General features: G+C 54.7%; 2 protein-coding genes across 2 annotated transcripts in view; both read right to left on the reverse strand.

The window, feature by feature from the left end:
- Window positions 1-1,506: 1,506 nt before the first annotated feature.
- Window positions 1,507-6,025, reverse strand: C13H20orf204 (chromosome 13 C20orf204 homolog). The gene is made up of 4 exons (XM_042229867.2): window positions 3,802-6,025; window positions 2,169-2,444; window positions 1,933-2,085; window positions 1,507-1,814 (listed from the first exon to the last, which is right to left on the reverse strand). The coding sequence occupies exons 1-4, from the start codon at window positions 3,802-3,804 to the stop codon at window positions 1,668-1,670; spliced, it is 579 nt and encodes a 192-aa protein (XP_042085801.1). The 5' UTR covers window positions 3,805-6,025; the 3' UTR covers window positions 1,507-1,667.
- The window catches only part of PRPF6 (pre-mRNA processing factor 6), a 35,416-nt gene continuing 14,698 nt past the window's right edge, over window positions 5,981-26,698 (reverse strand). Inside the window, exons 10-21 of the mRNA XM_012188822.5 lie at window positions 22,937-23,055; window positions 22,039-22,257; window positions 16,212-16,334; window positions 14,183-14,304; window positions 12,502-12,640; window positions 11,038-11,157; window positions 10,671-10,847; window positions 10,139-10,272; window positions 9,428-9,519; window positions 8,500-8,614; window positions 6,601-6,727; window positions 5,981-6,208 (exon numbers count right to left, since the gene is read on the reverse strand). Of these exons, the coding sequence (XP_012044212.2) occupies window positions 6,056-6,208; window positions 6,601-6,727; window positions 8,500-8,614; window positions 9,428-9,519; window positions 10,139-10,272; window positions 10,671-10,847; window positions 11,038-11,157; window positions 12,502-12,640; window positions 14,183-14,304; window positions 16,212-16,334; window positions 22,039-22,257; window positions 22,937-23,055 (1,640 nt within the window). The 3' untranslated portion in view covers window positions 5,981-6,055. The remainder of the gene's footprint in view (window positions 6,209-6,600; window positions 6,728-8,499; window positions 8,615-9,427; window positions 9,520-10,138; window positions 10,273-10,670; window positions 10,848-11,037; window positions 11,158-12,501; window positions 12,641-14,182; window positions 14,305-16,211; window positions 16,335-22,038; window positions 22,258-22,936; window positions 23,056-26,698) is intronic.

Raw genomic sequence — 26,698 nt, forward strand, 5'->3', positions numbered from 1 at the left:
CCTGCCTCAGGCATGGGTGGATGGAAGGGCTACCCGTTGCCCACCCACCATGGCAGCAGCCATGACTGCCCAGGAGGCCACACCAAAGTGGTGTTATGAGCACTCTCTTCACAGGCCCTGGGGCTGGGGCTGAGAGCCAGGTGCCCTTGAGGAAGAGGGGTCACAGGGGAGGGGGAAGCCTCTGTGGAGGGCCTGTCCCCTTCCTGTCCCTGCACCCAGATCCTCGGACTCTCTTACTGACCTTCTCCTCTCTTACTGACTCCCCCAAGCATTGTGCTCCAACCAAAATGGGCCTTTCCCCTCCTACCTGGATACCTGGCCACAGCCCCAGGCTTACATAGCAGGAGCCAGCCATGTGACTGCTTCCCTCAGCTGCTGCTCCATCAGCGTTCCCCAACTTCAAGATGAGGACTCACCCAGGGACTCAGGTCAGCACTCTGGGGTTGCCTGGACCTCACCCCATTCACATCCAAGCCTCTCCTTCAGCCTTAACTGCACAGGCCCCCTTCACACCCAGAGCATGCTCTCATGGCCTGGTAGCCGTTAGGTGAATGAATGCATCCTGAAGTCCCCACACATGAGTGTCCCTCTGCTTGGGACCTGGCTCTCATCCCAGCTCTCACACTTCCTGGCTGAGATTTGGGGCAAGTCCTGAAACCTCCTATTGCTTCAGTTTCCTAGTTATGAACCATGGACAGTAGTTGCTGCTATGCTCAGACTGAGATGTTTACACCGAAACACTGGGGGTGATCAGGGGCAGCTGTGCCCTACTGATGGTACCAAGACCTGTCTGTATCTCTCCTGCTTGCCTCTGTTCTGTCAGGATGCCCCCGGGCAAGGCTGCTTCAGTACCTACTGGTCCTGTCCACCTGATGACAGGTGTGCCTGCCAAGCATCCGCCTTGGCCAGGTGCTCTGCCTGCCCTGCTCTGTACTTCTCCACAGGCTGTGATCTGGGAGGGGCCACAGACCTCCAGTCCTAGAGATCGGACCCCCACCCGTCCAGGCAAGCAAGATCCCAGAGGGCAAGACGGTGGGTCCCTGGCTGGTCTGTCCAGTCCCACAGAGGGGCTGCTGCCACACTTCCCAGGCCGCAGGAAATGGCCTGGTTCAGCTTGCAGCCAGGGCCACAGCTCGCTTCCCTTCAGGCCCGTTTCCTTTATCCGGTTGTTTTGCTCCGAATTCACAAAGCTCAGCCTTCCTCTCCCCTCCATTTCCACCCTTCCCCCATCCCAGAGTGGAGCAGGACGGATACGCTGCTACATTTTAGGGCCAGCAGGAGTCTCCCACCCCCATCCCCTCTTTCCCCCTCCACATTCCCGCCCCCCTCCCCACCCTCGCTGCATGCAGCACCGAGGGGGGTGTCCCATCCCATGGCGCCCCCTGCTGGTCAAGCCTGGGAGCACCACCCCACGGCTCTGCCTTGCTCCTCAAGTGTCGGTGGATCGAGGTGCGGACCGCGGCGGCCGGGCCCCACAGTTGGTAGGCGAAGAGAGGTGGAACCGGGCCGCAGCACCAGCTCAGTTTATTGGGGCCTCGCTCGGAGCAGAAGGCGGACCCCTTCCGGGACCAGCTCGCCAGGGGGGCACTGCCTCCAATCCAAGCCCTGGGAAGAGTGCGGGCCGCAGCGAGGGAGGGGCTCTTTCCCAGCCCCGTGCGCTCGGGGTGCTAGGAGCCCCAGGAGCTGTCAGTGGCCGCGGCGTGCAGCGCGAACAGCTTCTCCCAGCAGGTGGCGACGGCATCTAGGGCACGCAGCAGGAGCCGTCTCCGGCCGCCCGGACGCCAGGAAGGGCGCGTCTCCGGCCGCCAGCTCCGCTGTCGGGGACGCGTCGGTCAGGGCGTGGGCACGGTCCCCACCCTCTCCTCCCCACTAGCTTGTGTTGGGTCCCTGGGAAGGGAGGCCGCGGCCGTGGGAGCGGGCGGGGACGCGCACCTGGCGCAGCTTCCGGCAGTGGCGTCGCATCACCGCCTCAGTGCGCACCGCCACAGTCCACGCCGCCTTCTCCAGAGCCCCACGACGGCCCCCGGCCACCGCCCCACGTAGGGTCCGACCCAGGGCCATGATGGACAGTAGAATACTGTGCTCCTGGGAGGGGAGGAGACGAGGGACTGGGGGAGGAGCCTGGTGGGGAGTGGGCTGGAGGGCTTGGGTGGGAGTTGTCTCCATACCTTCTGGGCGCCACATGAGACTCCCACCCGGCCCCGCCGTCGGGAGACCGCGTCTCCAGTCAGGTTTTTCTGAATGAAATGGAGGTGTCTGAAGCCCGGTCCAGCCCCTTCGACCCTTGGCCTGGTCCACCTCACCGCGGCCTGCAGGTCCTCGAAGATAACCGCGCGGTAGTGGTGAAGCACGTCGGGGACGCTGCAGGCGCGGATCCCGGCCCGGCCCGGAGCGGCCCCCAACAGCGCCAGCAGGAGCGCCCAGAGCGTGGACTTGGGAGGCCCCTGGAAGGGATACCGGCTCTAGGGAGGGGCCGACCCTCCGACAGCGCTTCGGGTAATGTGCTCCCCTCCACCCCGTCCCCCGCCCCTCCCCGCCACACACAGGGACTCTATGAGCTGGTATAAAACAGAGATACTGCCATCAGTTCAACAAATGCTCTAGGCACCACTGCTCTAGCAGGTTTGGGGAAAGGTAAGCATTAGCACCCGCAACCCTGCTCTGCCCAAGTACCAAGACTGGAGGGCTGAGCTAGGTCTGGGCACAGCAACAAGTACCCTCCATACAGCTTTGCTCCTGGCCATGCCCTGACCCATGCCCATCAGAACTGGGCTCTCCTCTGCTGGGCACCCAACCCCTGGCACTCTGCTCACCTCCAGATGCCCCACAGGGGAGGGAAGAATCTGCCCCCCTCTATCGCTGGGCAGCTCCTCCCATCAGTGGCTTGCTACCAGCTCTGAGAACCATGGGAGCTGGGGTCCCTCTGCACCCCCAGCCCAACCAGGACAGGGGTGAGGGCTCAGAGTTCAAGGCCACACCCCTTCAGAAGGGGAAGGCTTGGAGAAAGCTGGAGGTGAAGGGAGGAAGGGGACCATGTTCCATCCCACCAGGCCTCCCCTCACCTAGAATAGGGAACTGGCTCTCATGAATAAGAAGCCACCACCACCCCACCCCCACCCCCACCCCACCGCCAGAAGCCCAAACATCAGAGAGAAAGCTGCTTGTTGAAAGGCTCCCAGCCCCCAGGCTGGAGTCACACAGCGGCTGGAAATTAATCATGCGAACCCAGACTTGGGACTCAGACACAGAACTTGACTGTGAGACTTGGGACTCGGACACAGAACTTGACTCTGCTTCCCAGCCCAGTAGGAGAACCTGACCACACAGGGCTGGAGCTGGTGTCCACGGGAGCTCTGCCTGAGGCACCGGGCAGTGCTAGCTGGGGAAGCACATGCGATTATTAGCCGTGGCCCCTTCTCCAACTACCCCCTCCCCAGACAAGTTTCACAATGGGTAATTCAGAGTCACCCCTCTGCCTGTTGAGAGCCAGAGATCATAGTGAGAACAAGAGCCACTGGTGCTGGAGGGATGTACAAGTAGGGTAGGTTGGTTGCCCAGGGGGTCTTGGGAAGGCCTGTTGGCCCTTGAGCAGGGCCTGAGGCTGAGGCCATTCAGCCCCCGGGGACAGGGTGGCCCCAGCACAGGAGGGCAACTCCCCCTCCCTCTGTAGCTGCCAGGAAGGACAGGCAGGAGCACCCAGGCCAGGCGGCGGTGACAGGAACCAAAGGGGATTTCCCGGTGGGGGCACTAAGGGACGGCAGCCCAAGACAGCTCCCACCCCTGCGGCCCACAGCTGCTCACCATGGGCCTCTCAGGATCAGGCTCTCCCTCACTCCCGCCAGGGGACCTCGGACATGATCCTGGGGTCCTCAGGTAGGGAGTGCGGCTGCCACTCCAGGTCCAGTTCCGAGCCCGGCCAACAGAGCTCCCCTGGACGCAGGCGGAGGCAGGCGGACAAGGCTTTTGAAGTTGGCTCCTCTGAGCAGAGGGAGGGAGCAGGAGGGAGGCCCAGGATCCCAGCCTTCCCCCTCCCTCTCCCCACCCCCTATCCAATCACTTCTTCAATTAACCTGACCCTGAAGCCCAGCCCTAGAGGGCTGTCTTCCCATCCAGTGGATCTTGGATTAAGCCATCAACCGGGGAGATCTCCTCCACCAAGGCAGGGGTAGGGTGCTAGGTGGGCATGGAGCAGGGTGGGGCCCAGCTGGCAGGGGAGGGGAGCCAGGAGAGACAGGGGCCTGCCAGCACCCTCCTCCAGGACCTTCCTTGGTGGTCAGCAGGTGCTGTCTCTTCCAGGAACCTGAATGCCGGCAGGACCAGATTGAGCAGAACTTCACCTGCCCAGCCCCCAGCTCCTCCACCCCGACGTCCGGGGGTCCTGCCCCAGCAGGTCCCAGGAAGGGGACTTCCCAGCACCTCGCTGGCCCAGTGCTCAGCCGAGATGCCTCCTGCTGCTCATCCCTCCTGGGTCAAGGGGGTCTTTCACCGGGGAAGTTCATGGCCACTTGCCCAAACCACCTTGCAGGGAGCTGGACCACAGCACCCTGCCAGGCACCCTGTGGACACCATCCTGCCCTGCCTCCAGCAGTGCTTCAGAACAAGGGGAGCCAAGGAACTCAGCCTTGAGCTGGAACTGAAACATGTCAGTGGAAGAAAAGCTGTTTTCCCCAGGAAGAAAAGCAGTTTCACCACCACCCCAAGGCATTGAGAAAACAACCCCCCAAGCAAATGAGGAAGACATTTGCAGGTGCTATCAGATGCTCTGGAACCCTCCAGCCCTGCAGGAGGTCTCACCTGACCTGAAGTCAAACGAAGTGTCCAGGAGAAGCCACACCCAACTGAGAGCTCCAGCTGCCTGTGGCCGTAGCCTGGGCCTCAGTTTCCACATCTGTGGAGGGACAGGCTGGCTTTCAAGCTCTCAGAAGGGCAATGGGCAGGACCCCTCCCACTTCCTCCAAAAATGACCAAAGGAAACTCCAGAGGCTCAGTGAAAACACCCAGGAACCTCCTCATGGCTGTCCAGACTGGCCTCATGGAGGACAGGAAGGATTTCGTCTCAGACCACCCTGAGGCACCAGCACTTCCTGAGCCCATGCAGGGACAGTCTGATCCTGCCCCGGGCTGGACCCAGCAAGGTCTGTCCTCTACAGGCAGACGCCTGCGCCCTAGGTGTTCACAGGGAGGGCGTGCCCCCAACCCTCGGCAGCCACAGGTCAGTGACTAACTCCAACATGAGGCAGAGAAGCCCCTCTGGGATCACTTCTTACAAGAATGTGTGGGAACAACGGCCAGCCGCCCTTCTTGTCACCACAAGTGACAATCCGCCCACTGCCTCTGGACCACCCTTGACCTCCAGCTAGATGCCTCCACCCATAGCCTACACACCCCCTTCCCAGAGAGCTGGCTAGTTTCCAACTGGACACAAACCCAGGGATCCAGAGCTCAAGGAAATCTCCTGTCCTCACATGGTAGAAGCATATTCAAGTCTCCAGGTAAGCAGTGCATTTTCATCCAGAGAATGGGTCCAAGAGCTTTAGGGTAAAAATCACTAACTACAAATTAGCAAAAATGAACTCCCCCTCTCACATGCCGAGGGCCTCTTCGCCATCCTGTGGTAGAACCTCAGGGGCCAGGCCCAAGAGCACTCAGGAAAGTCACTCTCCTGGGATGCACACAGCCTGCCGCTGGGGGACAGGAGGCATAGACAGGGCAGGAGAAGACCTGTACATGCAGGCACCGGAGTCACCTGGCCAGCTGGGCCTTCACTGTTTCCACACAGAGCTTTTACCCAGAACACAAGTTCCTGCCTCCATCTCCAAAAAGCCTTGGAGAGTTGCCCAGCTCTGCTGGTGCTTCCTCTGCAGGGCATAGGCTCTTAGGAGGTCTGGAGAGCTAGCCCTATCCAGTGTGAGGGCCAGACTGGGACGGTCAAAGCACATGAGGGTAGGATTTGGAGAAAACCCGCTGCCACAAACCCCACGACTACTAGAAAACCTTTAATCAACAACCAGGACAGCCACCACCCCCACCCTACCCCCACCCCTGCGCAGGACACTCAGAAGGTGTTCTTGATGCGCGCTGCAACCAGCACCAGGATCTCCCCGATCTTCCGTTGCCAGTTGGCGATGTCCTTGGACGTGGCACACCACAGCTCCCCGTGCCGGGGCTCGGCGTTCTCGCAGCGCCTCCTCACCTCCTCCCGCTGCTCCTGGGTGGGGATCGCAGGTGCTTGAACCAACCCACTCCCACTGCACTCTACCAGCCTTCATACCAGTGTCCGCACCTGCCCCCTAAAGAGGACCCACCTTCCACATCGGGGTGGGGGTGGCAGGGGAGACCCCGAGGGCGCTGGGCTCTGGGAAGTCTCTGTCCAGCAGGACAGGATGGCTATGACACAAAGACAACCCTCAGGCCTCCAGCTCCAGCCCTGTTTCTGCCACAGCCCATCACAACCAACTTGTTAAAAGATGCCCCCGAGCATCTAAATTTCAGGCTGAGACTCCAAGGCTACAGGCAGAAAGCAGCCATGGAAGCTGTGTCACCCGCCAGCACTTCGTTTGAGACTGGTGGGGTGGGAGTCATGGGCAGCAGGCACCTCACCTCTGTGCCGTGCTGCAGCTCAAACTTGTAGAAGAAGGCCCAGGCATCCCCCAGATCCGAATCAATCTTCACAGTGCGGTGGAACCACTCCCGGGCCTTGGTGATCTTCCGCTCGCTCCAGAATAGCCTATTCAGAAGCAGCAGGAGGGGACCAGGTGGCCACAGATCAGCGCTGGTGGTGCTCCGGGGCTGCGGGAGCCACACTGGGGGCAACCCTGGCCTGCTCAGGTCATAGCTGGCTCCACGGTGGGCTAGACCTCAAGCCTGGGGACCCGCTGCAGTGGCACAGAGTCAGGCACAGGGACTGCTGGTCTTGACCTCTCCCTGGAGAGCTCAGGCTCCATTGGGGTGCCAACGGATGAGGCCTGGCCACCCAGAAACCCCTCCAGGTCATTACCTGAAACGCTCCTTCCTTCAAGTGTCCACCTAAGGCATTTCTCAGAAAACCACCCACAGAGCAAGAAATTATTATCTTCCTCTGAGTAAAACATAGGGAGATGAAAGTAACTGATCGGACAAAAAATTCAATCAAGGCTGTGATTAGGGAAAGAGAAGTTTCTGCCTGCTCCTCTTCTTCACCTTCTGGAACATTCTGTCCTACCAGGCATCTCCAGAAGGAGCTGAAGCCCACACTGAAAACCTGGTCTAAAAGCAGACACAGACCCCTGAATCCAGGCCCAGGAGAAGATCCACAGCATCAGAAACCGAGTCAGGGTCCTGGGAGCCTTCCCCACGTGCCAGTGAGGGCATGATGGGCACGCTGACAGCCAGCTCCACCAGCTCTGCAGTCAAGTTCCAGAGCAGATGTGCACTAGGCACCTCCAGGCAGCTGCCTTGGCTGGTCTCAGCTACAAAAGGGAGTAATTTCATGCCTGATAGCTTGATTGTTTTTTAAGCCTTGTGGTATTCTTAATTGCTCAGTGTCAGATAAAGTGTGATTTAAAGAGCACAAACCCAGATAGCAGCACACAGAGCACCAGCCTGGGAACAGCAAGGAGGGACCTGTTTACTTTACAAAGCCTTTTACGAGGTTTTATGGCGGCCCTATCGGAGTGGAGCAGGAGGTGGAAGCACAGGCGAGAGGGAAGGAGCCCCGGGGACCCAGGTGGGGCCTCAGAAGTTCGTGGGAAGCCCCACACGCAGCACCCTCAGCCCCACAGCAGCCGGAGAGGAGGTATTGGCACTGAGGAAGCAGCTGGGCCAGCAAGAGCACACAGGAACCTCTGGCCCCACATACCCCCTGCCCTAGGCAGAGCCCTGACAAGCCCTCCACCCCAAGCCCAGTCACTTCCCAGCCTGACCACACCCAACCGCAACCCGGCACTCAGGTTCCGCTCCTCTCAGGCCACTGTCCTCCTTTGAGAAGGGAACAGAGAAGGTTCAGGAGGTTCTGAAGGCCCTCCGTGCCTCCCCAGGGAGCCCCGGGCCCAGTACCCTGCACAAGCTGACAGTGGGGGGTCGCCTGCCCACCTCCTCTTGTCCTTGAGGGAAACACCCTGAAGGACAGGTGGCCTCTACACCCCCAGGCACACCAAGAGCCTGACCAATGGGCCCTAGATTGTTCCCAGGGTTACACAGGTCAAACAGTCTGGCTTTTGGCATTAACACAATGGAAACAACTGTCTTGCTTACAGCTGTTGAACCAAAAAAGGTTCACTTGTAACCTAAATTCCATGTGACCAGTGTCAGCAGGCCTGTCTGTCCTGCAACCCAAGACCCATGTTGGAATAAACTGAAAAGTGCCAGAGACAGAGAGCGCAGAAACCTGAGAAGGAACCAGGACAAGGGAAGGAAGGTCAGGGGCCCTCCCAAGGGTCATGACCAGGGAAGACTGCCTTGTTCTGGGGACCTGGAGACCCCAGCAAGAGGACTGGCATTGCCACCAGGACCCCTACTCACTTGGCCACAGCCAGGAGCACGTGGGGGTCATGCTCACACTTCTTCAGGGCATCCACACTCTTGGTTTTCCGCTGGGGCCTCGCCTCCAGGAAGATGGCTTCAGACCACAGGACCCCTGAAATCCAGACATGCAGATGCCCATCTCAGCCATCATACACAGGGAGGCCTTTGAAGACTCAGGATATCCCCACCTGTGCCTCCTGCGTGGCCGCACTGCCTAGGCCGCCCCCCTACTCCATACCCTCCAACCTCCACCCTGGCCCAGAGCCACAGGGCCCCACTGACAAGGCCATGGTATCATCCTGGGGGCGAGGAGGCTGGAAGTCCTAACAGCCTCCAACGTTTCATACTCACTGACTAACTTCACAGCTGAGAATTCACTGTAACAAAGTAACAAAAAGTGCTACCAAGGATTTATGCAGAAAGATAACCTGGGATTGATACCAGCCTAGAGATCGGCCTGAGGCCATATACCTGACATAAACCCAGAAAATTCTACGATGCCACTAAACTGTTCATTGTTAAGGATTCAGTGATAATGAAAAATCCTCACAGAATTTTCAACTGTAAAAAAAAAGGGGACAAAACAAAATACACAGTATGACTTGATTTTGTGCAATAATACAAATTGTAAAAATACAAAAAAGCTAAAAGCAGTGATTTCCGAGTACTGGGCTCATAGCAATTTTCATGTTCTCTTTTTTTACTCCAAATTTATTTATACTGCACATGCACTAACTTACAGACTTGGGGTAAAATAGTAAAAAATTAACTTCTAAAAGAAACAGAAATGGTAGCATCTCAGAACATGCGGTCCAACTGCCCACATTGAAACTTGAGTTCAATCATCTAAATGACCAAGCATAATGGAAGAATTTTTGTGCCTGAATCTGGCACCTGCTGCCCACAGCCTGGGGTGGGTGCTCACCAGAGTTGGGGCACTCCTGCAGGGCCTTGGCCATGAGCGTGCTGGCGATGTTCTTCAGCCCCGCACGGTACTCCAGCCGCACAGACTCCAGCCTGTAGAGAGAAACCCGGGCAGGGTAGAGCACTGTCCACTGGCAGCCTGATGACGAGCAGAAGGTCCTGAGGAGCCTCAGTAGCTGGAGTTGTTTGTGCTGCCCAGCAGCTCGTCCACCAGAGAAGGGAGACGTGGGTGATCCCCACCCTTAAGCCTATGGGCGGCCATAAACCTGGAATCTGAGGTCATCCAGGTACGAGTGAAGATGGGAGGATAAAGACAGGCCTGCTGGTGGCTGCTGGGGCACCTCAGGGCACTGACACCCTGAAGCCCCACACCTGGAGTCTGTGTGCACAGCCTCCTATGGACAGAATGCCATGTTTATCTGGCAAACTCCTTTTCATCCCTCAAGGCCCCTCTCAGATATTACCTTTTCCGTAGAGTCCACTTTCTTGGCATCATTCACCCCAATGCCCCCTCATTAGCTCTTGGTTCCTGGACACCCTCAATTCCACCACAAGCCACACTGTGTCCAACTATCTTCAGGCTAGTGTGAACACTCTCACAGCTGGAACAGGACTCCCCACAGACTGCACCTTCCCACGGAGCCTCAGCTGAAAGTGCTGCACCGCAGACTTGGTATGAGCGCAGTCAGCTCCTGGGGGCACGGGAACTCACCACAGGCCGGGGTTCTTTGGGTTCTTCAGGCGAGACTTCTCCAGAATGGCCCGAGCTCGGGTCAACTGCCCAACCTTCTCCTCCAGCCGGGAAAGCAAGAGCCACAGTGGGGTGGAGTGGGGACATTTCTTCAACTGCAGCCACAGACACAAGAGAGAAGACTCAGCAGGTCTCTGTGATGCTGTCGGCACCTCAAGCTGAGTCAGGATTACATGTGCCCTCAGAGACCCAGCCACTTCACACCCAGGTCTGTCACTATGCACACGGCTATGTTGTGCACACATGTATGCGGCGTTTTCGTGAGCACGCTGTGCCATACGCATGTGCACAGGGGTGTGGACTCAGGAGCCTGTGCCTTACATGGGCCGTAGTCAGTACTCTGCTGACCATAGCAGTTACAGCCTGGCAGGGGCAGAAGGCTGGGTGAGGGAACAGACTGGACCCGAGCCCACAGCTCCCCTGAGCCTGGGCCCAAGCAGGTTGCAACAACTCCTATCTGAGGTGAGGTGCCCCATGTGGGGTGGAGGCTCACCCCTTGGTTGTAGGCTTCCCGGGCCTTCTCCACGAGCTCCTCCTGCTCCTCAATCTGCCCCTTCATCATCCAGAGCTTGGGGAAGTCCTCATAGTGCTTCAGGGCCTCCTCGCACAGCTCCTGGGCGGCCACAAGGTTCCCCAGCACCCACTCCAGCTTCACGGACTTCATGAAGACCTGGGGAGCAGACAGCCTCAGCCTGGCTCTGGCATTTGCCTCACTGGGAGCTCAGCACGAACGCTGCCCCATGTCTTTGGGACAAACTGCGGCTACATACATCAGTGCATTTTAAAGCCAAGAGTGAACAAATGAGCTTTGAGCACATGACCTTGAGGGTTGCTAATAGTGGGCAGGGGGCTCCGCTTACCCGGGCAGTGGGCGCACTGCTCCGTGCCTTGGCCAGCAGCCGGCGGGCCCGCTCGTACTCGTTGTTCTCAGACTCCAGCTTCACGGCCGCCAGCCAGATCTCTTCGCTGTTGGGGTTGGCCTGAAGAGGAAAAGCCGCATCAGCCATGAGTGGGGCAAGGGCTCCCCTGGTTGGAAGCAGCCAGTCCAGGCACTGGGCCGTGCCATGCCGTGCTCCGCAGTAGGACAGTCTGATGCAGGCATGTCCTGGACTAATCGGCAACAGAGTCTCAGGACGTGGACTTCCTCATGAACAAGCCGGCCTGCCTCACTGGCACAGATGTGTGGCAGCTGCAGCACTCAGGCCATGCTGCCAGTCACCACCCTCTGCCTGCTACAAAAGTTCACTCATGTCCCACCTGCATGGATCCACCCACCCAATCCTGTTCGCTCCCAAGCCTGGGGATGAGGAGCTGGCCGCCCAGTGTGTCAGTGTGGGAAGGACAGAAGGATGTCTGGGTTATCGCAGACTATGCGGGGAGGGTTCCCAGGGTTGGGACTAGGCCATGTACAACCCAGAGTCCAGCAGACATATGGGCAGTGCCCTCCAGTCTCCTGAAAGCACAGTCACCTGCTGGCCACACTCAGCCTGACCATGTCCCCAACCTGAGAAGCAGCCCCACGGAGACAGGTAAGGAGAGGAGAGCACAGGACACAGGCAGCACTGCCTGGTGGTGGTGGGAAGGGCCAGAACCACCCGGAGAGCAGCGGCGTCCTCCACCCAGGGCACCCAAACAGACACGAGAGCAAAGGGAAACCCAGGCCAGCCCCCTCCACATATTCACTCAGGAAGGGACAGGCGTCACTATGCCAGCCTAGATGAAAACCACAGAGTGACATCGTCTTTCCAGTTAACAGAAAAGCATGCTGGAAACCGCTGACTGAACCTTGCTGTCAAAAACTATTAGGATGTTCCATGTGACAATAAAAATCAGAGAAAAACGCAGAGCTCCCGGCACCAACCACGATGCCACCCTCCACAAACACAGCTCCACCCACTGACAGCCTGGGCGGCAACGGGCGGCCCACGTGGGACCCAGTGCAGATGCCTGTGCTCAAGTACAGGGACAGGACTTCCTCCCGCAGCACCAAACACCCTCACACTCATGTAGGAGGGGACACGTGTGGGGACACGGCTCTCCCCTGGCCGTCCCATCCTTCCTGTCTCCCTGAGTCTATGTTGTGGAATACTGAGCCCAGGGTCACACGGCATGGCAGCAAATGAGAGGTAGGTATCCATCACCCGGGCCATTTTTCCTGCTCTCAGACCCTCTCAGGGCCCCAGCTGCTCCCAGAGCACCCAAACTCCCTGGGTTGGACCATGATCAGCCTCTCAGGTCAGCTCCTGTCAATAATGCAGGAAGGGCTTGGGGGAGGCAGGCACAGGACCCTGGAGCCCTCGGGCCACAGCCCACCCCTCACCCACCTGGAAGGCCAGAGCCAGGATACTCCTCGCCGCAGGCACGTCCCCAGCCAGCCACTTGGACTTGGCGCCCATGAGCCATAGCACCTCTGCTTTGGGGCAGTGGGCCACAGCCCGCTGCAGCAAGGCCTCCAGTGACTCCCTGCAAGACAGGGGGACGGTCACCACAAGCACACGGGCCACTCGCAGCCAGGCCACGAGCGCTGAAAAGACAGTTACTGCTTCAAAGTTCGATGCTGTAAATGATTTACCAGACTTTTACAATGGGGAGAGTGTGGGGAAATCTTTTCTCTCCATAAAGGCTCTAAAATCAACTACTGAGGAGGGTGCTACAAAGCCACGCATTGTTCAAACAGCAGAGCCTGATGGAGCTTCTCAAGGGAGCCTTTTATGGCCGGGTGTCCCAGAGGCGCGATAACTTCGCAGTCTGGGAGCCGGGGGCCTTTTCATCTCTAACCACAGATCCGCCAATAAAGATTACAACCTGTACCTACTCTTTGGCATCCAGAGAAACTGTCTTATTTCTGGAAGGAAGTTATTTTAGGTCACTATCAAGCAAGAAGCCCAGGTTTCAGGTATGAAGCCCCAATGCTATGTGGCCCACCACCCTGGCACACCCCCAGCACAGATGTTCTCCTCAGGTCTCCGCAAGATCGAGTGAGCACACGGAGTTGCTCTGTGTGGTAAGAAGCCTGACACCAGAACAAGAAGGCTTGGCTTCCTCAGCCCACCACAGGCGCCAGACCCGGGGGATGGGAACTGCCCCTGAACCCAGGGACGAAGACATGCGGGCAAGGCCCTGCTCTGGACAGGACAGTTGGGTGAACTTGCAGTCATTTCAAAATGTGCCCAAAGGAGTTAACTGCAAGACACAGAGCAGCTAGCGGGGGGGTGGGGGTGGGGTGAGGGTAGGGGGACAGGAACATCAGGAGACAAGACTCCTGAAAAGCCCAAGACTGAATGAGACATTAGCAAAGCAACAGAGGCCCCGTGCTCCCAGCTGCAGCCCAGGTGGGACCAGCAAAGCCTGAACACAGAGGATGCAGTAGAGGGTTCAGGCAAAGGCTGCCCACTTAAAGCAACAGAGGCCCCGTGCTCCCAGCTGCAGCCCAGGTGGGACCAGCAAGGCCCGAACACAGAGGGTACAGTAGAGGGTCCAGGCAGAGGCTGCCCACCTAACTGCTGACTGAATTGCAACATCTAATTCAATCAGCACTTAGAGCCAATAAGGCAGACTCAAAAGGTTTTTTCAATTAAAGAGAACAATTAAATAAAATTGTCACGGACCTCCTCAGAGCACAAAAACCAGCCCAAACCCAAATCCAGCAGAGCTGAAATGAAAAACAGGCCTGCCTGGACCCAGATGCCACACCGCCCACACTGCTAAAGCCAGAGCCCCACAGACAGGGGCCTCCAGGCCCCAGCCCTGGCCCAGGGAGCCCTAGGACCCCAGTGCTCCCAGCTCACTGCAGGCAGATGGGCCCTTCAGTGCCTGGGCTCCTCAACTGTACAGCAGCAGGAATGCTATCGCAAAAGGTGCCAGAAAGACAGCTTGGTTGAACGGCCCAACTGCCACAGGAGAGTCCACCCCTCATTGCAGAGGCCTGACCTCCAATGAGGCTCTCGCCCACCCACGGGGATGAGAGGCCTAAACGCAGAACAGGGTGGAAGGCCTGCCACACACCTGGTACCGTGGTTCTTCTCGAAGTATGCAGCCCGCAGCCACACGCTCTTCTTGCTAGGGAAGACCTGCAGGGCGTAGGCGTAGATAGCTCGGGCACACTCCAGGGCATTGTGGGCCACACACTAGATGGAGAGAGAGGGGAGATGAGTGAGGGGGACGGGGACAGGAGTGAGGGGGCTGGGCGCCACCAACCCAGGAGGGGTACCCACCCCACGACTCCTGACTGAGGCCATGGAAGCCCATTACAAAGACTCTGGGGCTTCCGTGGTAGAGTTGCTAGGACTCCAGGGGGTTGGTGGGCCGGCCTGCCCCTGGGGTAATACTGAGCACCAAGGGCTTCTGCTTCTCCTGCAGGCCACATAGCACTGAGGACAGGCCTGCTCCAACCCAAACAGAGACACAACACAGAAACAGGAGAAAGTCTGAGAGGACTTGAGGGTTCTGCTCCCCAATCTGACATCTGCAGGGTGATACCCACTGAGGTCCCTATGTTGTCAAGAGAGATGAGGTAAGTAAGGAGCTGGGCTCTGCTGCCCGTTTGGCGATCTACTCCCAGGGTGGAGACTGCGGGAGACTGTTAGGTCATCCTTCACAATCTTCTGTCTTAATGTCACATAACAAAAAGCCTTTAAACCACGACAGTTGACATTAGAGCGTTGTTAGTGCTCACAAGGCACAACTTACAAATGAGACGCCAAGTGAGCTGCAGACAGACAGTAGCCACGGCCTGTGTCCAGCGACCAGAGGACAAGGTGAGTGCCCGAGAGGACAAGGGAAAAAGGAAAGTTCTGCCGGCAGGAGTCCAACTAAGCATCTCTCATCAAACACAGGTGCCATGACATTTAGAAAACCAGCACCTGACACATCTTATGGTAGTAACTGACTCAGGCCAGAAGGAGCACTAACCAACGTGCAAACAACAGGGCCAAGTTTGCTGAGAAATGGCACGTTTATGGAGTCTCAGGGTCTCCTCACAGAACAGGAGTTACAAAGGTCCACAGCCGCCTCCCATGGAGGAAGCTGGCAGACACCCCTGAGCTCTCAGAGCTGAGTGTGCCCCCACCCACCCAGCAGGACAGAATCCCGCAAAGAGGAGAACTTGCTCTGAGGACACAGTGTGGAGACCAAACCAAGGGGTCTGTACCCTCAAGAAAGTCAGAATCATGAACAGTGATGACAGATCAAAGGTCCCTCCCCGACCCAGACTCAGGGCCACGGACCCTGCACATGTGACCCTGGGCAGTTTCTCCACCAAAACCCAAAACGCATTCAGTAAGCCCCTCAGTGAGATTTGAATAAGGCCCCAGATTACATCCTGGTCCTCATCAACGCCGATCTCCTGAGTCTGATAGCTGTGCTGTGGTTGCACAAGAGAAGGTTCCTTTTAAAGAAACACACACTGAAGTGTTTAGAGGAAAAGGGTCACCACATGTGTGATGTGGTCTCAAACACTTTGGGGAAAATAAAGGCCACGTGTGAGCAAGCATGTGCACATATGGAGAAGCAAAAGGCATGTAGTGAAGTCGGTAAATGTAGGGGCATCTAGGTAAAAGGCGTAAAAGATTTCTCCACACAGTTTTGCAACTTTTCTGTAAGTCTAAAATTATTTTAAAATAAAAGGCTATTAAAAAGAGAGGACCACATTTAAGGTATTAAAAGCCTTAAATATGTTTATCAATCTTGAGCCCATAATCTCGTCTCTGGACCACTACTCAAGGGAGTCTCCTCAAAGTGCATGCTTCACACGCAGGTGCTTTCTGACATGCAGGTTATAGCAGAGATGGGGGTAGGGGACGTCCAGAGGCCAGGGGTGAAGAGCTGGGAAAGGATGGGAACTGGGCCAGGTCAGGGTAATGAGCGCTCACACCCCACCTCTGCAGGAGACCCCAGTTAATAGAGAACTATGCTCCTTACAGTTGTGACTGCATTTATTTTTTGTGTGTGACTGCATTTAAAAATCAGCAGATCAGAAAGATTTCCAAACCACACCCCATTCCCCACAACGCACACTCCCACTAGCCACACTCACGCTGTCGGCATCTTCCATCCACGTGTGCTTCCGGTCTTCCTCCTCAATGCCAATCCCGATAACAGCACGCATAACTGCCTGGCAGGTGGCCACACTCCCAGCCTTGTCACACTCCTCAGCATCCTGAAAGAGGGCACAGAACTGAACTCACTGCCCAGAGCTGCAGGGGCCTGGCAGACAGACACTAGGCCCAAGGGAAAGGGCTGCAGGAACGGGCCCTGAGGGTGCTGGAACCCTCAGGACCCTGACGCTGCCACCCACTGTGAAGCATCCTTTCCTGCCTCACAGCAGGTAAGTGCTCCATACCCCCAACCTATCCATTTAACAAATATCACAGAAGCACCTAAGCGTGTACCGAGTGCTAGAGTAGGCAACCTGGTGGCCACAGGAAAGCTCCAAAGCAGCGGGACTAACATGTTCATACTGTCACACATGTTCGTACCGTCGGCCTGGCTCCAGATTCAAAATGGACAAAAGGAAGAGCCGCTCTAACCCAAGAGAAAGACCTGCTGGGGGTGGGTATGAGCCCAGCATAAGGAAAGTGAGACAGCCTGGGGAGAGACAAGCCTCTGAGGCGCTCAGGCAGGCAGAGGGGCAGGGTGTTCAGCAGAAAAGGACTGGACTTCCGGAGAAGAGAGAGGATAGCCATGGTTCAGAGATGAGACACCAAGTGTCCTGAGCCTCCTGTGTGGCGGGCAGGCAGGGCCAGCAAAGGCAAAGAGCAGGGCTCGCTGAAAAACATCAGACCACAACATGGAGACACAGGCAGAGACGGGTGGATGCAGGGACAACCTCTATCGAGGGCAACTTCAAGCTCTCTATCAAAACAAAACTCACAGAGGCTCACCCAGGTGTTTTAAGGAATATATTCCCATTCATGCCAAATGATGGGTGCGCCAGGACACCATTTGCAATGGCTAACAGAGTAAGAAGCACCCTGCTACTGCCGTCACCAAGAGACCCTAGGCTGGCGGGACAGGTTGAGTCAGGCTTCCCTTTTCCTGGCTCTGAAGGGAAAAGCATCCCAGGCAGAGCAGAGCCAAGGCCAAAGGCTCAGGAGGTGGCCCAGGCCGGCCCTCTGCTGGGGGCAGAGCACAGAGCACCTGGCACAAGCGAGGAGAGCCGCCCAGGGAGATGGCCCGGGCAGCCAGTCTGCACAGAGTTCCCCACAGTCTCCACTGAGCATAAACCAGCACCCGAGGGAGGGAAAGAACTGTCCAAAAGGATGAGCAGGAGCGTTTCTCAGAACACAGGTGTGTCCAGGAGAGCACCTGTTCACACCAGCCAAAGTGGAGACCCCCTGAGCAGAAACCTGGAGAGACCGCCTCTACAGAGGGCTGAGTCCCAACCTGCCCCACTGACTGCGGTTGGTCCCACCCAGCAAGTGTTGAGCCAAGACCCACAGGGTCAGAACACCTTCAGTAACAGAACCAAGCTCCAGCACCAGAGCCCAGAACGTTCACAGAGGCACAAAAGCACACAGCACCCAACAAGGGAAAATGCGACAAATGAAAGGTTATCAGGGAAAGACAATCCATAATGAGGGGAGAACATCTACCAAAATCAACTCCGATGGGCCCAGACAAGGACACTAGAACAACTATTATAACCATGATCCACAGGTGGCAAATTGCTGTGTGGCAACATGAAACAGGTCAAAGAAGGTTTTTAAAACAGTTAAAATTCCTGTTAGTGAAAAAGGCAAGATCTGAGATGAAAAATGTCCTCAATCACAGAAGATGAGACATTACAAAAGAAAAGATTAGTGAAACGTGAGGACAAAGCAACAGAAGTCGTATAAGATGAATCAGAGCATCAGTGAGCGGATGAGCTCACATCACACCCACAAGAAAGACCAGACGTCTCCCAGAACCAGAGCGGGCTCTCACCATTGTTCTTCAGCATGTCCTGAGGCCCTAACCAGGGCAATCAAATAGGAATAAAGGCATCCAGGGACTTTGGTGGTCCAGTGGTTAAGAATCTGCTTTCCAATGCAGGGGACACAGGTTTAATTCCTGGTGGAGGAACTAAGATCCTACATGCCACATGGCAACTACTGAGCCCACGTACCACAATTAGAAGCCCCATGCACTGCAATGGAAGATCCTGTGTGCCACAATTAAGGCCCAACATAAAAAAAAAAAAAAAAAAAGGCCCAACATAGCCAAAAATAAATAAATAAATAAATTTTAAAATGCATCCAGATTGGAAAGGTAGTAAACCTGTATCTGCACACAACATGATTCAATATACAGAAAATCCTAAAGAATCACTGAAAGCATTATAATAAATGATTACGCAGGACATAAGATCAATATTTAAAAACCAACTGTACTCCTATATACTAACGAACAACCTGAAGATGAAATTAAGAAAAAAATCCCATTTATGACAGCATGAAAAATAATAAAACACTTTAGAATACATAAAGTAAGTGCAATACTAGTATACTAAAACATTATCGAAAAAAATTTTAGGGGCTTGAAAGAGGAGAGTGAAAAAGTTGGCTTAAAGCTCAACATTCAGAAAACTAAGATCATGGCATCTGGTCCCATCACTTCATGGGAAATAGATGGGGAAACAGTGGAAACAGTGTCAGACTTTGTTTTTTGGGGCTCCAAAGTCACTGCAGATGGTGACTGCAGCCATGAAATTCAAAGACACTTACTCCTTGGAAGAAAAGTTATGACCAACCTAGATAGCATATTGAAAAGCGGAGACATTACTTTGCCAACAAAGGTCCGTCTAGTCAAGGCTATGGTTTTTCCAGTGGTCACGTATGGATGCGAGAGTTGGACTGTGAAGAAAGCTGAGCGCTCAAGAATTGATGCTTTTGAATTGTGATGTTGGAGAAGACTCTTGAGAGTCCCTTGGACTGCAAGGAGATCCAACCAGTCCATTCTGAAGGAGATCAGTCCTGAGTGTTCTTTGGAAGGAATGATGCTAAAGCTGAAACTCCAATACTTTGGCTACCTCATGCAAAGAGCTGACTCATTGGAAAAGACTCTGATGCTGGGAGGGATTGGGGGCAGGAGGAGAAGGAAACGACAGAGGATGAGATGGCTGGATGGCATCACTGACTCGATGGACGTGAGTCTGAGTGAACTCCGGGAGTTGGTGATGGACAGGGAGGCCTGGCGTGCTGCGATTCATGGGGTCACAAAGAGTCGGACACGACTGAGCGACTGAACTGAACTGAATCAAACTTTTGGTCCAGTGGTTAAGAGTCCACCTTGCAATGCAGGGTACACGAGTCTGACCTCTGGTTCAGGAGGATCTAACATGCCACAGAGCAACTAAGCCCTTGCACCACTGCTGAGACTGTGCTCAAGAACCCGAGTTGCAACTACTGAAGCCCTGAGCCCTAGAGCCCATGCTGTGCAACAAGAGAAGCCACCGCAATGAGAAGACCGCACACCACAAAGAAGAGCAGCCCCCGCTCACTACAACTAGAGAAAGCCCATGCACAGCAACAAAGACCCAGCAGAGCTCCCCAAATTAAATAAATAAGTCTTTTTTTTTAAGAAAAAGTTTTAAAAGAACTAAGTGAATGGAAAGACATCCCATGGATTGGAAGAGTTACTACTATTAGGAAGGCAACAGTCCCCAAACTGATCTATAGATTCTATGCAGTGTCCATCAACATCCCCTCTGGCTATTTTGCAGGATCTGACAAGTTGATCCTAAAGTTCATATGAAAACACAAGAACCAAGCACAGCCAAAACAATCTATAAAAAACAAAGCAGGAGGACTCATTTCCTGATTTGAAAGCTTCCTACAAAGCCACAGTATGCAGAACTCAGTGGTGCTGGCACAACATAGATGCACAGCCCAGTGGAGGACAGCGACTTGGCAGTGAACTTCCACAAGCAGGACCAGGTTCCCCACAGCGCTGGACTATGGGGGAGACCAGCACGGGGAGACCCAGAGGAGCCAGGTGATGGGCCACACACTTATAAAAGCATGAAGCTCGACTCTTAGTGCAAATGGATCACAGACATAAATGTAAACACCAAAAAAATAAAAATCTTAGAAAACAGAGGAGCAAACCCTCATAACGTCAGGTTACAGAAAGTTTCTTTGATACGACACCTAAAGCACAAGTAACAAAACAAAATAATGAATCAGACTGTATTAAGATTGACAAACACTTCTGCTGCAAGCAACACATTCAAAGTGAAAAGACAATCCACAGAATGGTTGCAAATATTTGTAAATCACACAATCTGATAACGGATTACATACTTGTACCTATTATGTAAAAAATTCTTGCAACTCAGTAACAGATAATAAACAATTAAAAGATAACCCAACATACAATACTAAAACTCACTGAATTATACACTTTAAATGGGGAAATTTTACAGAATGTTAATTACAGCTTAATAAACTGTTAAAAATAAAACAAAAATGATTTTAAAAATGAATAGCTCTTCATGAGCTCCGAGACAGCTCAAGTAGCCTAACGTGCAGGTAATTATAACTGAAAGAGGTTAAGCAGAACAAACAGGGGACACAAATTTTCCAAATTTAATACAATTTGGAAATCCACAGATCCAAGACATTGAACTCCAAACACAAGAAATATGAAGAAAACCACACAAAGCAAATTACAATCAAACTGCTCAAGACCAACGATATAAAAAAATTCTTAAAAGCATTTCTAAATCTTTTAATTTAGAAACATTTTTTAAAATTTAATTAAAAATTTTTAAAAAGAGATGTATGTACAGAAGAGCAAAGATGATAGCAGGTGTCTCACTGGAAACAAGGCCAGCAAGAACCATGTTTTTAAAAAACACTGAGAGCAAAGACTGCCAACCTAGAGCGCCACACTGAGAGGAAACGTGATGAAGTTTCCTTCATCAGATGAAGTAAATAAAGATGAAGTAAAGACTCTTTACAGACATTTAAAGACTGGAAGAAGTGAACATCAGCAAGCCTGCTTGTAAAAAATGGTCACAAAGTCCATCAGGCAGAAGAAAGAGGACACCAGCTGGAAACTGGATCCACACGAAGGTATGAGAATGTCAAAATGGGAATGACATGGTTAGACGGCACTGAACAATATTAATAAAGGGGCTGAATCCAGACAATGAGACTTCAGGGGTATACATGAGGCCTTGTTCCCATAATTTTAAAATATGCCCACCACAGGAAGGGCGAAAACAGTACTGCTGCAGGGGCCCAGGAGCAGGACACAGCATCCCAACACCCTCCCCTTGGCGGGAGGGAGGTGCCCTCAGCGACGACACCTGGAGCAGCAGAGAGGCCACTGGGAGGAGGGTAAGCAGAACAGTGGCAGCAGGGGCACAGGACAGAGAGCGGCAGGGTCTAGGCCCTCTTCCAAAGCTGAGAGGCAGTGGTGAAGCACAGGGGCTGGCCGTAGGGCTCCAGCTAACAGAGCGAGGCGGATGCAGGTAAAGAGGCACTTTTCCTGGCTGCCCATGCAATGGCTCATGCAGTGGGAGAAGGCGGGAGAGTGCACCTGGCCTGGTGGCTGGATTAGAATACCTTCAGAGACCTGGCTGGCCATAGTTGAGAAGAGTGACAGATGCACTGAAGCTCATTCTCTCTTAAACCATATTCTCTTCTGGAAAAGTGGGGCTGACTGTGTCAAAACGCTAGTCTCCCGAGCTGCTCAGGGTTTCACACCACAGAAGCCACGAGGCGATGACACGAGAGGCCACCCCATGCCTGCTCTGCCTGCCAGCGTGAGGACGCATCTCTCAGGGGCCACCCTGAAGTCCCGGCCCACCAAGGGACTCCAACGAGCAGGAGGGCACCCGTGCTTAAAGCGGACACCACAGCACCTGCTGACCTCACCTGGATCCACTGCTCACGGTTAATCTCCACGCCATTGGCGCGCAGGGAGGTGATGGCACGGTCAATGATCTTCTCCACCATCTGCGTGTTCCCGTTGGCCTCCTCCAGTTTGGCGGCTGTGATCCAGATGTGGCGGTCTGTAGGGATGTTCTCCCGGGCCTTGTTTAAGACCTTGCGGGCATTCTCATAGGTCTCCAGCCTTGCCAGGGCGAGCCAGAGCTGCACAGAGACCCGTCAAGTCAGGGGCACCCTCCATGGGATGCAGCACGAGTTCTCAAGGACCATTTAAACAGGGCCCAGGATCATGTGCGGCAGCACTTCCTGCTCATCCGAAAGCTGTTTGGTTACACTTCTGACTGATCTAGTGGCTAGGTGACAGGCCCTCAGTCTCACATTCCAATCACTGGTTAAAGGTACACAGTATTAGGACAGAAGGTAAACAGGACAGGACTGTCACCTCACAAACTGAAAGGGCACGGGTGTTCAGCTGCCTGGAGTTCTCACACCCCAGCTTTTGATTCTCAACATTTCATCACCAAAAATGTGTATGGGCTCTATTTATTTTTATGTAAATAAATTAAGATTAATTTTGTTTGGAGAATTTCACAACACACATAAGATAATTAAAGACAGGCTGGACATCATAGACCCACGACCAAAAGTCACTTCAGAGAATGCTATGAACCAGAAATCTAAAACTCAAGAAATCCAAGTGGCTCTGAGGCAGAGCCACCCCCAGCTGGGAAAACAAGCATCCCCACCCCCACCACTTCACCCTCAGGTCCCACTGACAAACCTGGAGCTGAACCAGAAAGACTGCTCCCTGCAGGAGAGTGCTCAGCACAGAGCTCTCCCTGGTGAGCTCAAGGCTCAGGCCCCCTCGGGGTGGAAGACTCACCTCCACGCTGGTGGGGCAGCACTCCACAGCTCGGCTGAGCATGATTCTAGCATCTTCTGGCTCTTCCAGCTCCACAGCCGCCTTCCACAAGCGAACTGAGTTTGGAACATGCTCAAGGGCTGGGAAAAGTCGAACAAGAAACCAGGTCACAGAAAAAGGGAAGCAAAAGCAGGACACTGTGTCGCAGAGCATGCAGCTGCCAGCACGGCCAGATGGTCTCTGCCCTGAGGACAGGCCAGGATTTCACATGGGTCCCTTGGGTCTAGACAGACACCAGAGAGACCAGTACAGATGCCCTGAATCAGCAAGCAAGGTGGCAGAGAGGGCTGTGTATCATCTCATGCCTGTTAACACCTGAAGATCAGCATCAGAAGATGAGGCACCTGCCACCCAGGAAGGGCCAGCCTTGCAGGCCACGTGTGAACCGTGGGGAAAAAACATGCCAAAAACTCTGGGGTCCACGCCTGCCCAGGGAGTAAGGGTCCTGCCTGCACCCCAAGGGATACGAGAGCGAAGGAACCATGTGCTGCACCCCCGGGTGCAGTGGGGAAGGGGTTGGCCAGCAGGAGAGGCCAAGACATCCTGCAATCCAGAAACTTCCAAATCTGTTTAACAAGCACAGCCCTTCCTTCAGATGCAATTTACCAAAACGGCCAAAACACTAGACAGCTGAACACAAAGCCCCACAGCAAGGCACTGGGGAGAACAAGGCAAGGCCTCTGGCAGCTCCTGGCAGGAATGACGGTGACTAACAGCCGATGAAGGCAGGAAGCCAGAACAGCACCTAAAGAAACTCTTTCTAGAAAACACATGGGCCAAGCTCGTGGGAAACAAGATACTAGATTGATTCCACGATGTAGCATCAGTGGACCCACAGCCTCTCATGTTCCTCCTCCAGTGGAAGCAGCTCCCCTTCCTTACAGGCCTATAAACGGGGCACCCCTTCTTTTCCCCGCTGCAGGCCCTGCAAACGGGTGCTCCTTTCCCACAGCCAAACCAGATGGCAGTGGCTCCAGGTAGCCACACAGCCCTCTGGCTCCTGAGCAGGAAGCAGTACATACCCAGATGCTCTAGACAACTGGACTGGAGGAGGGGAGATACCCCAGGACCCCCAGGGCCTACCCCAAGTCAGTTTCAAAGGTTCCCAAGGTCCAGGGCTCATAGGGACCTCCCCACTATGACAAAAAGCAAGCTGCCACTCCAGAACCACCTGCCGTGGAAGACAACACCCCAGGCTGGGGCCCAGGCCTCTGCAAGGATCACAGCGCCACCACAGCCTGCAAAAGAGGTGCAGTCAAGGGCTCACCCCCTGGGCTTCCAAGGCCTGACCACACCAGTCACTCAGTCCAGCAGTGGCTAGTGCCAGATGAGGGACCCTCTCAGGAGGCCACATGTGGTGACAGAGGCACTTCTCACTCTGCCAGGACCCAGGGGCCAGGAGGGCTTCTGACAGGCAAGCAGCCCCAGGTTAACATGTCACCATGCCTGGGGGAGCCTGGTCCCTGTCCCCAAACATTTGAACTTGACCATCCAGAGGTCTTGTCCCAAGGGACAATGTCTCCACCAAGATTTGTGGCCATGGTTCTCATGCAATGGAGGCTGAGGCTGACCCAGCTCTCCGGCCTCCAGGTATTGCTGGACCAGCCTAGCTGGCAACATGAGCCCTGACCCCTATGGTGAGACCAAGCTGCCACCATGTATGGGAGGGGAGACTGCAACCACAGCCCCGAGCACCCTGAGGCCTGGCAGTGCCGTCTCACTTCCCGGAGTGACAGTCACCAGGAAGCAGCCCAAGAAAGCAAGACTACCAAGGGGATGGCCCCTCAGCAGTGATATCAGAGAAAGAGACCTCCCACCTCACCTGCCCCTTTTGCAAGGTCACACTGCATTCCAGTGGACTGGAGGTCATTAATTTCACCCAGTGATGGGCATAACACCCAGGGCTGTCCCCACTTCTCAGGAAAGACTGGGAACTCCTCCACTGACACTTTATCAATAGCCCACAGGACTGGAACTAAAGCAGACCACCTCTGAGCAGTCCAGCTCTCACCGGGGTGCTGCCCAGAGACTAGCCACCATGCTGGGTCAAGGTCATCACCAGAAGCTGTGGCCTGCCAAAGAGGAAGGGCCAGCCTGGGCAGGAGTGGAACAGTCTAAATTAGAGAGCCTGCAGGCCCAGCAAGGGAAATGTGCTGCCGCCCCTGTGCTCACTTGCAAGCTAAGAGTGCACGGTCTGGGGACAAAACCACTTCATACTCCAGGCCTGCATGACCAGCATAGAAACACGGAGCTGACACCTTCATCGTGAGTGCAGCCCACGGGAAGCTGCAGCTGGGCCCATGTGTCCTCACGTATGACAACACACAGTTCGAGGTCAAGTACCTGCCCCATGCCACTCAGTCACCTAAGGTCTCAGGCCTCAGAGCAGCACATGAAGCTCAAATTCTCCCAACACAGGACCAGGACTCCAGCTGCACTAGCTGAAACCCAGAGCTCACGCAGACACAGAGGGCCAGCACATAGTCCGCCCCGGTCACTGATGGAAGGAACTGTCCTCAGTTTCCACACGTCAGATCCTTCCCACAGCAGCGTCAGGGTTCCCTGGAGCTAAAGCAGGCATCTCCAGCTGTGCCCCGAGCACCTGGAGAAAGAGCACTGTTTGTGGAAACACTCTGATGATGGGTCAAGTCAGGACCAGGCCTGCAGAGCAGGGCAGAGGCCAGCTGAGGGTTCCATGCTCTCCCCACTTTGGGGAAGCCTGAGGGAAATGAGAACAGGGGGGCCCACTGCCCTTGAGACCTCAGACAGCCTGGAAACCAATCCCTCGACACCCCTTGGTGGCCCCCTTCCAGGCCTAGTTCCCTCTCCAAATCTGAAGCCAACTGGAAGTGAACCCAGGTAATCTGGGAGTGAACAGGGAGTGGCCACAAAGACATCCTGACCATCCATCACACTGTGGCAGGGGAAATTCAGGAGAGCATTCCTAAACAAATAGTGCTAATTATCCAGAGTTTACTGTGTTTGTCATTAGAGAACTATTTTGCTGGCTAAAAAGGGATGAGCTGATTTTTATAAACCAAGACAGGTGCTAACTTTCCACCCCAGCCTCATTTTAAGTGCAACAGGGCTGCAATCAAGAAACGAGACCCAAGAGAGGACAACACACTGGAATGTACACATACTCACGCACGTTCAGGGTCACACACAAGGTGGCCACCACCTGGCCCCTATCAAACACACACTAAAACATCAGAAGCTGCAGTCCACAACCCGAGCATCTCCGATGGCTCATGCAAACACACACTTCAGAGCACCCACTACAAGCTACCCTCAATTCCATAAAACACACCTATTTTACCCATGTTACAATTCAGGGGGAGCCAGCCACCAGCACAGCCTTACTCCAGGTCAGGCCTCCGACCAACAGGTGCTGAATCTGGAATGAGCGTCACCAGCAGCACCTCCCCACAGCTCCAGTCAAGGAGCAACACTGTTCTTTGCTCACTCTGGAATAATAAAAGACAAACTACCCACAGAAGCTCTGTCTTGGCGGTGATTCCCAGGTGGACTCAGTTTCCCTGATGTGCAAACCGTTCAGTGACATGAGCCAATGGCACATAAGCCAACACACTGCCCTGCAGGAGCTTCACAAGATGGGAAGGAGCTAATTAATGTGCTTCTGTGCTTCTGTGGTGCGACCACCCAGGCAGTAAAGACTCAGAACCAAGTGGCACCTCCTGCCTGCTGGGGGTAAGAGACAGG

Source organism: Ovis aries, chromosome 13, assembly GCF_016772045.2.
Source record: "Ovis aries strain OAR_USU_Benz2616 breed Rambouillet chromosome 13, ARS-UI_Ramb_v3.0, whole genome shotgun sequence".
Lineage (NCBI taxonomy): Eukaryota > Metazoa > Chordata > Mammalia > Artiodactyla > Bovidae > Ovis > Ovis aries.

What these genes read in the sequence shown, in the direction of transcription:
- C13H20orf204 (XM_042229867.2), bottom strand. An exon ending in TCTCATGTGGCGCCCAGAAG is followed by an intron (nt 2,086 to 2,168) that starts GTATGGAGACAA and finishes CTCCCCTCCCAG; the next exon opens with GAGCACAGTATTCTACTGTC. An exon ending in ACTGCCGGAAGCTGCGCCAG is followed by an intron (nt 1,815 to 1,932) that starts GTGCGCGTCCCC and finishes CGTCCCCGACAG; the next exon opens with CGGAGCTGGCGGCCGGAGAC.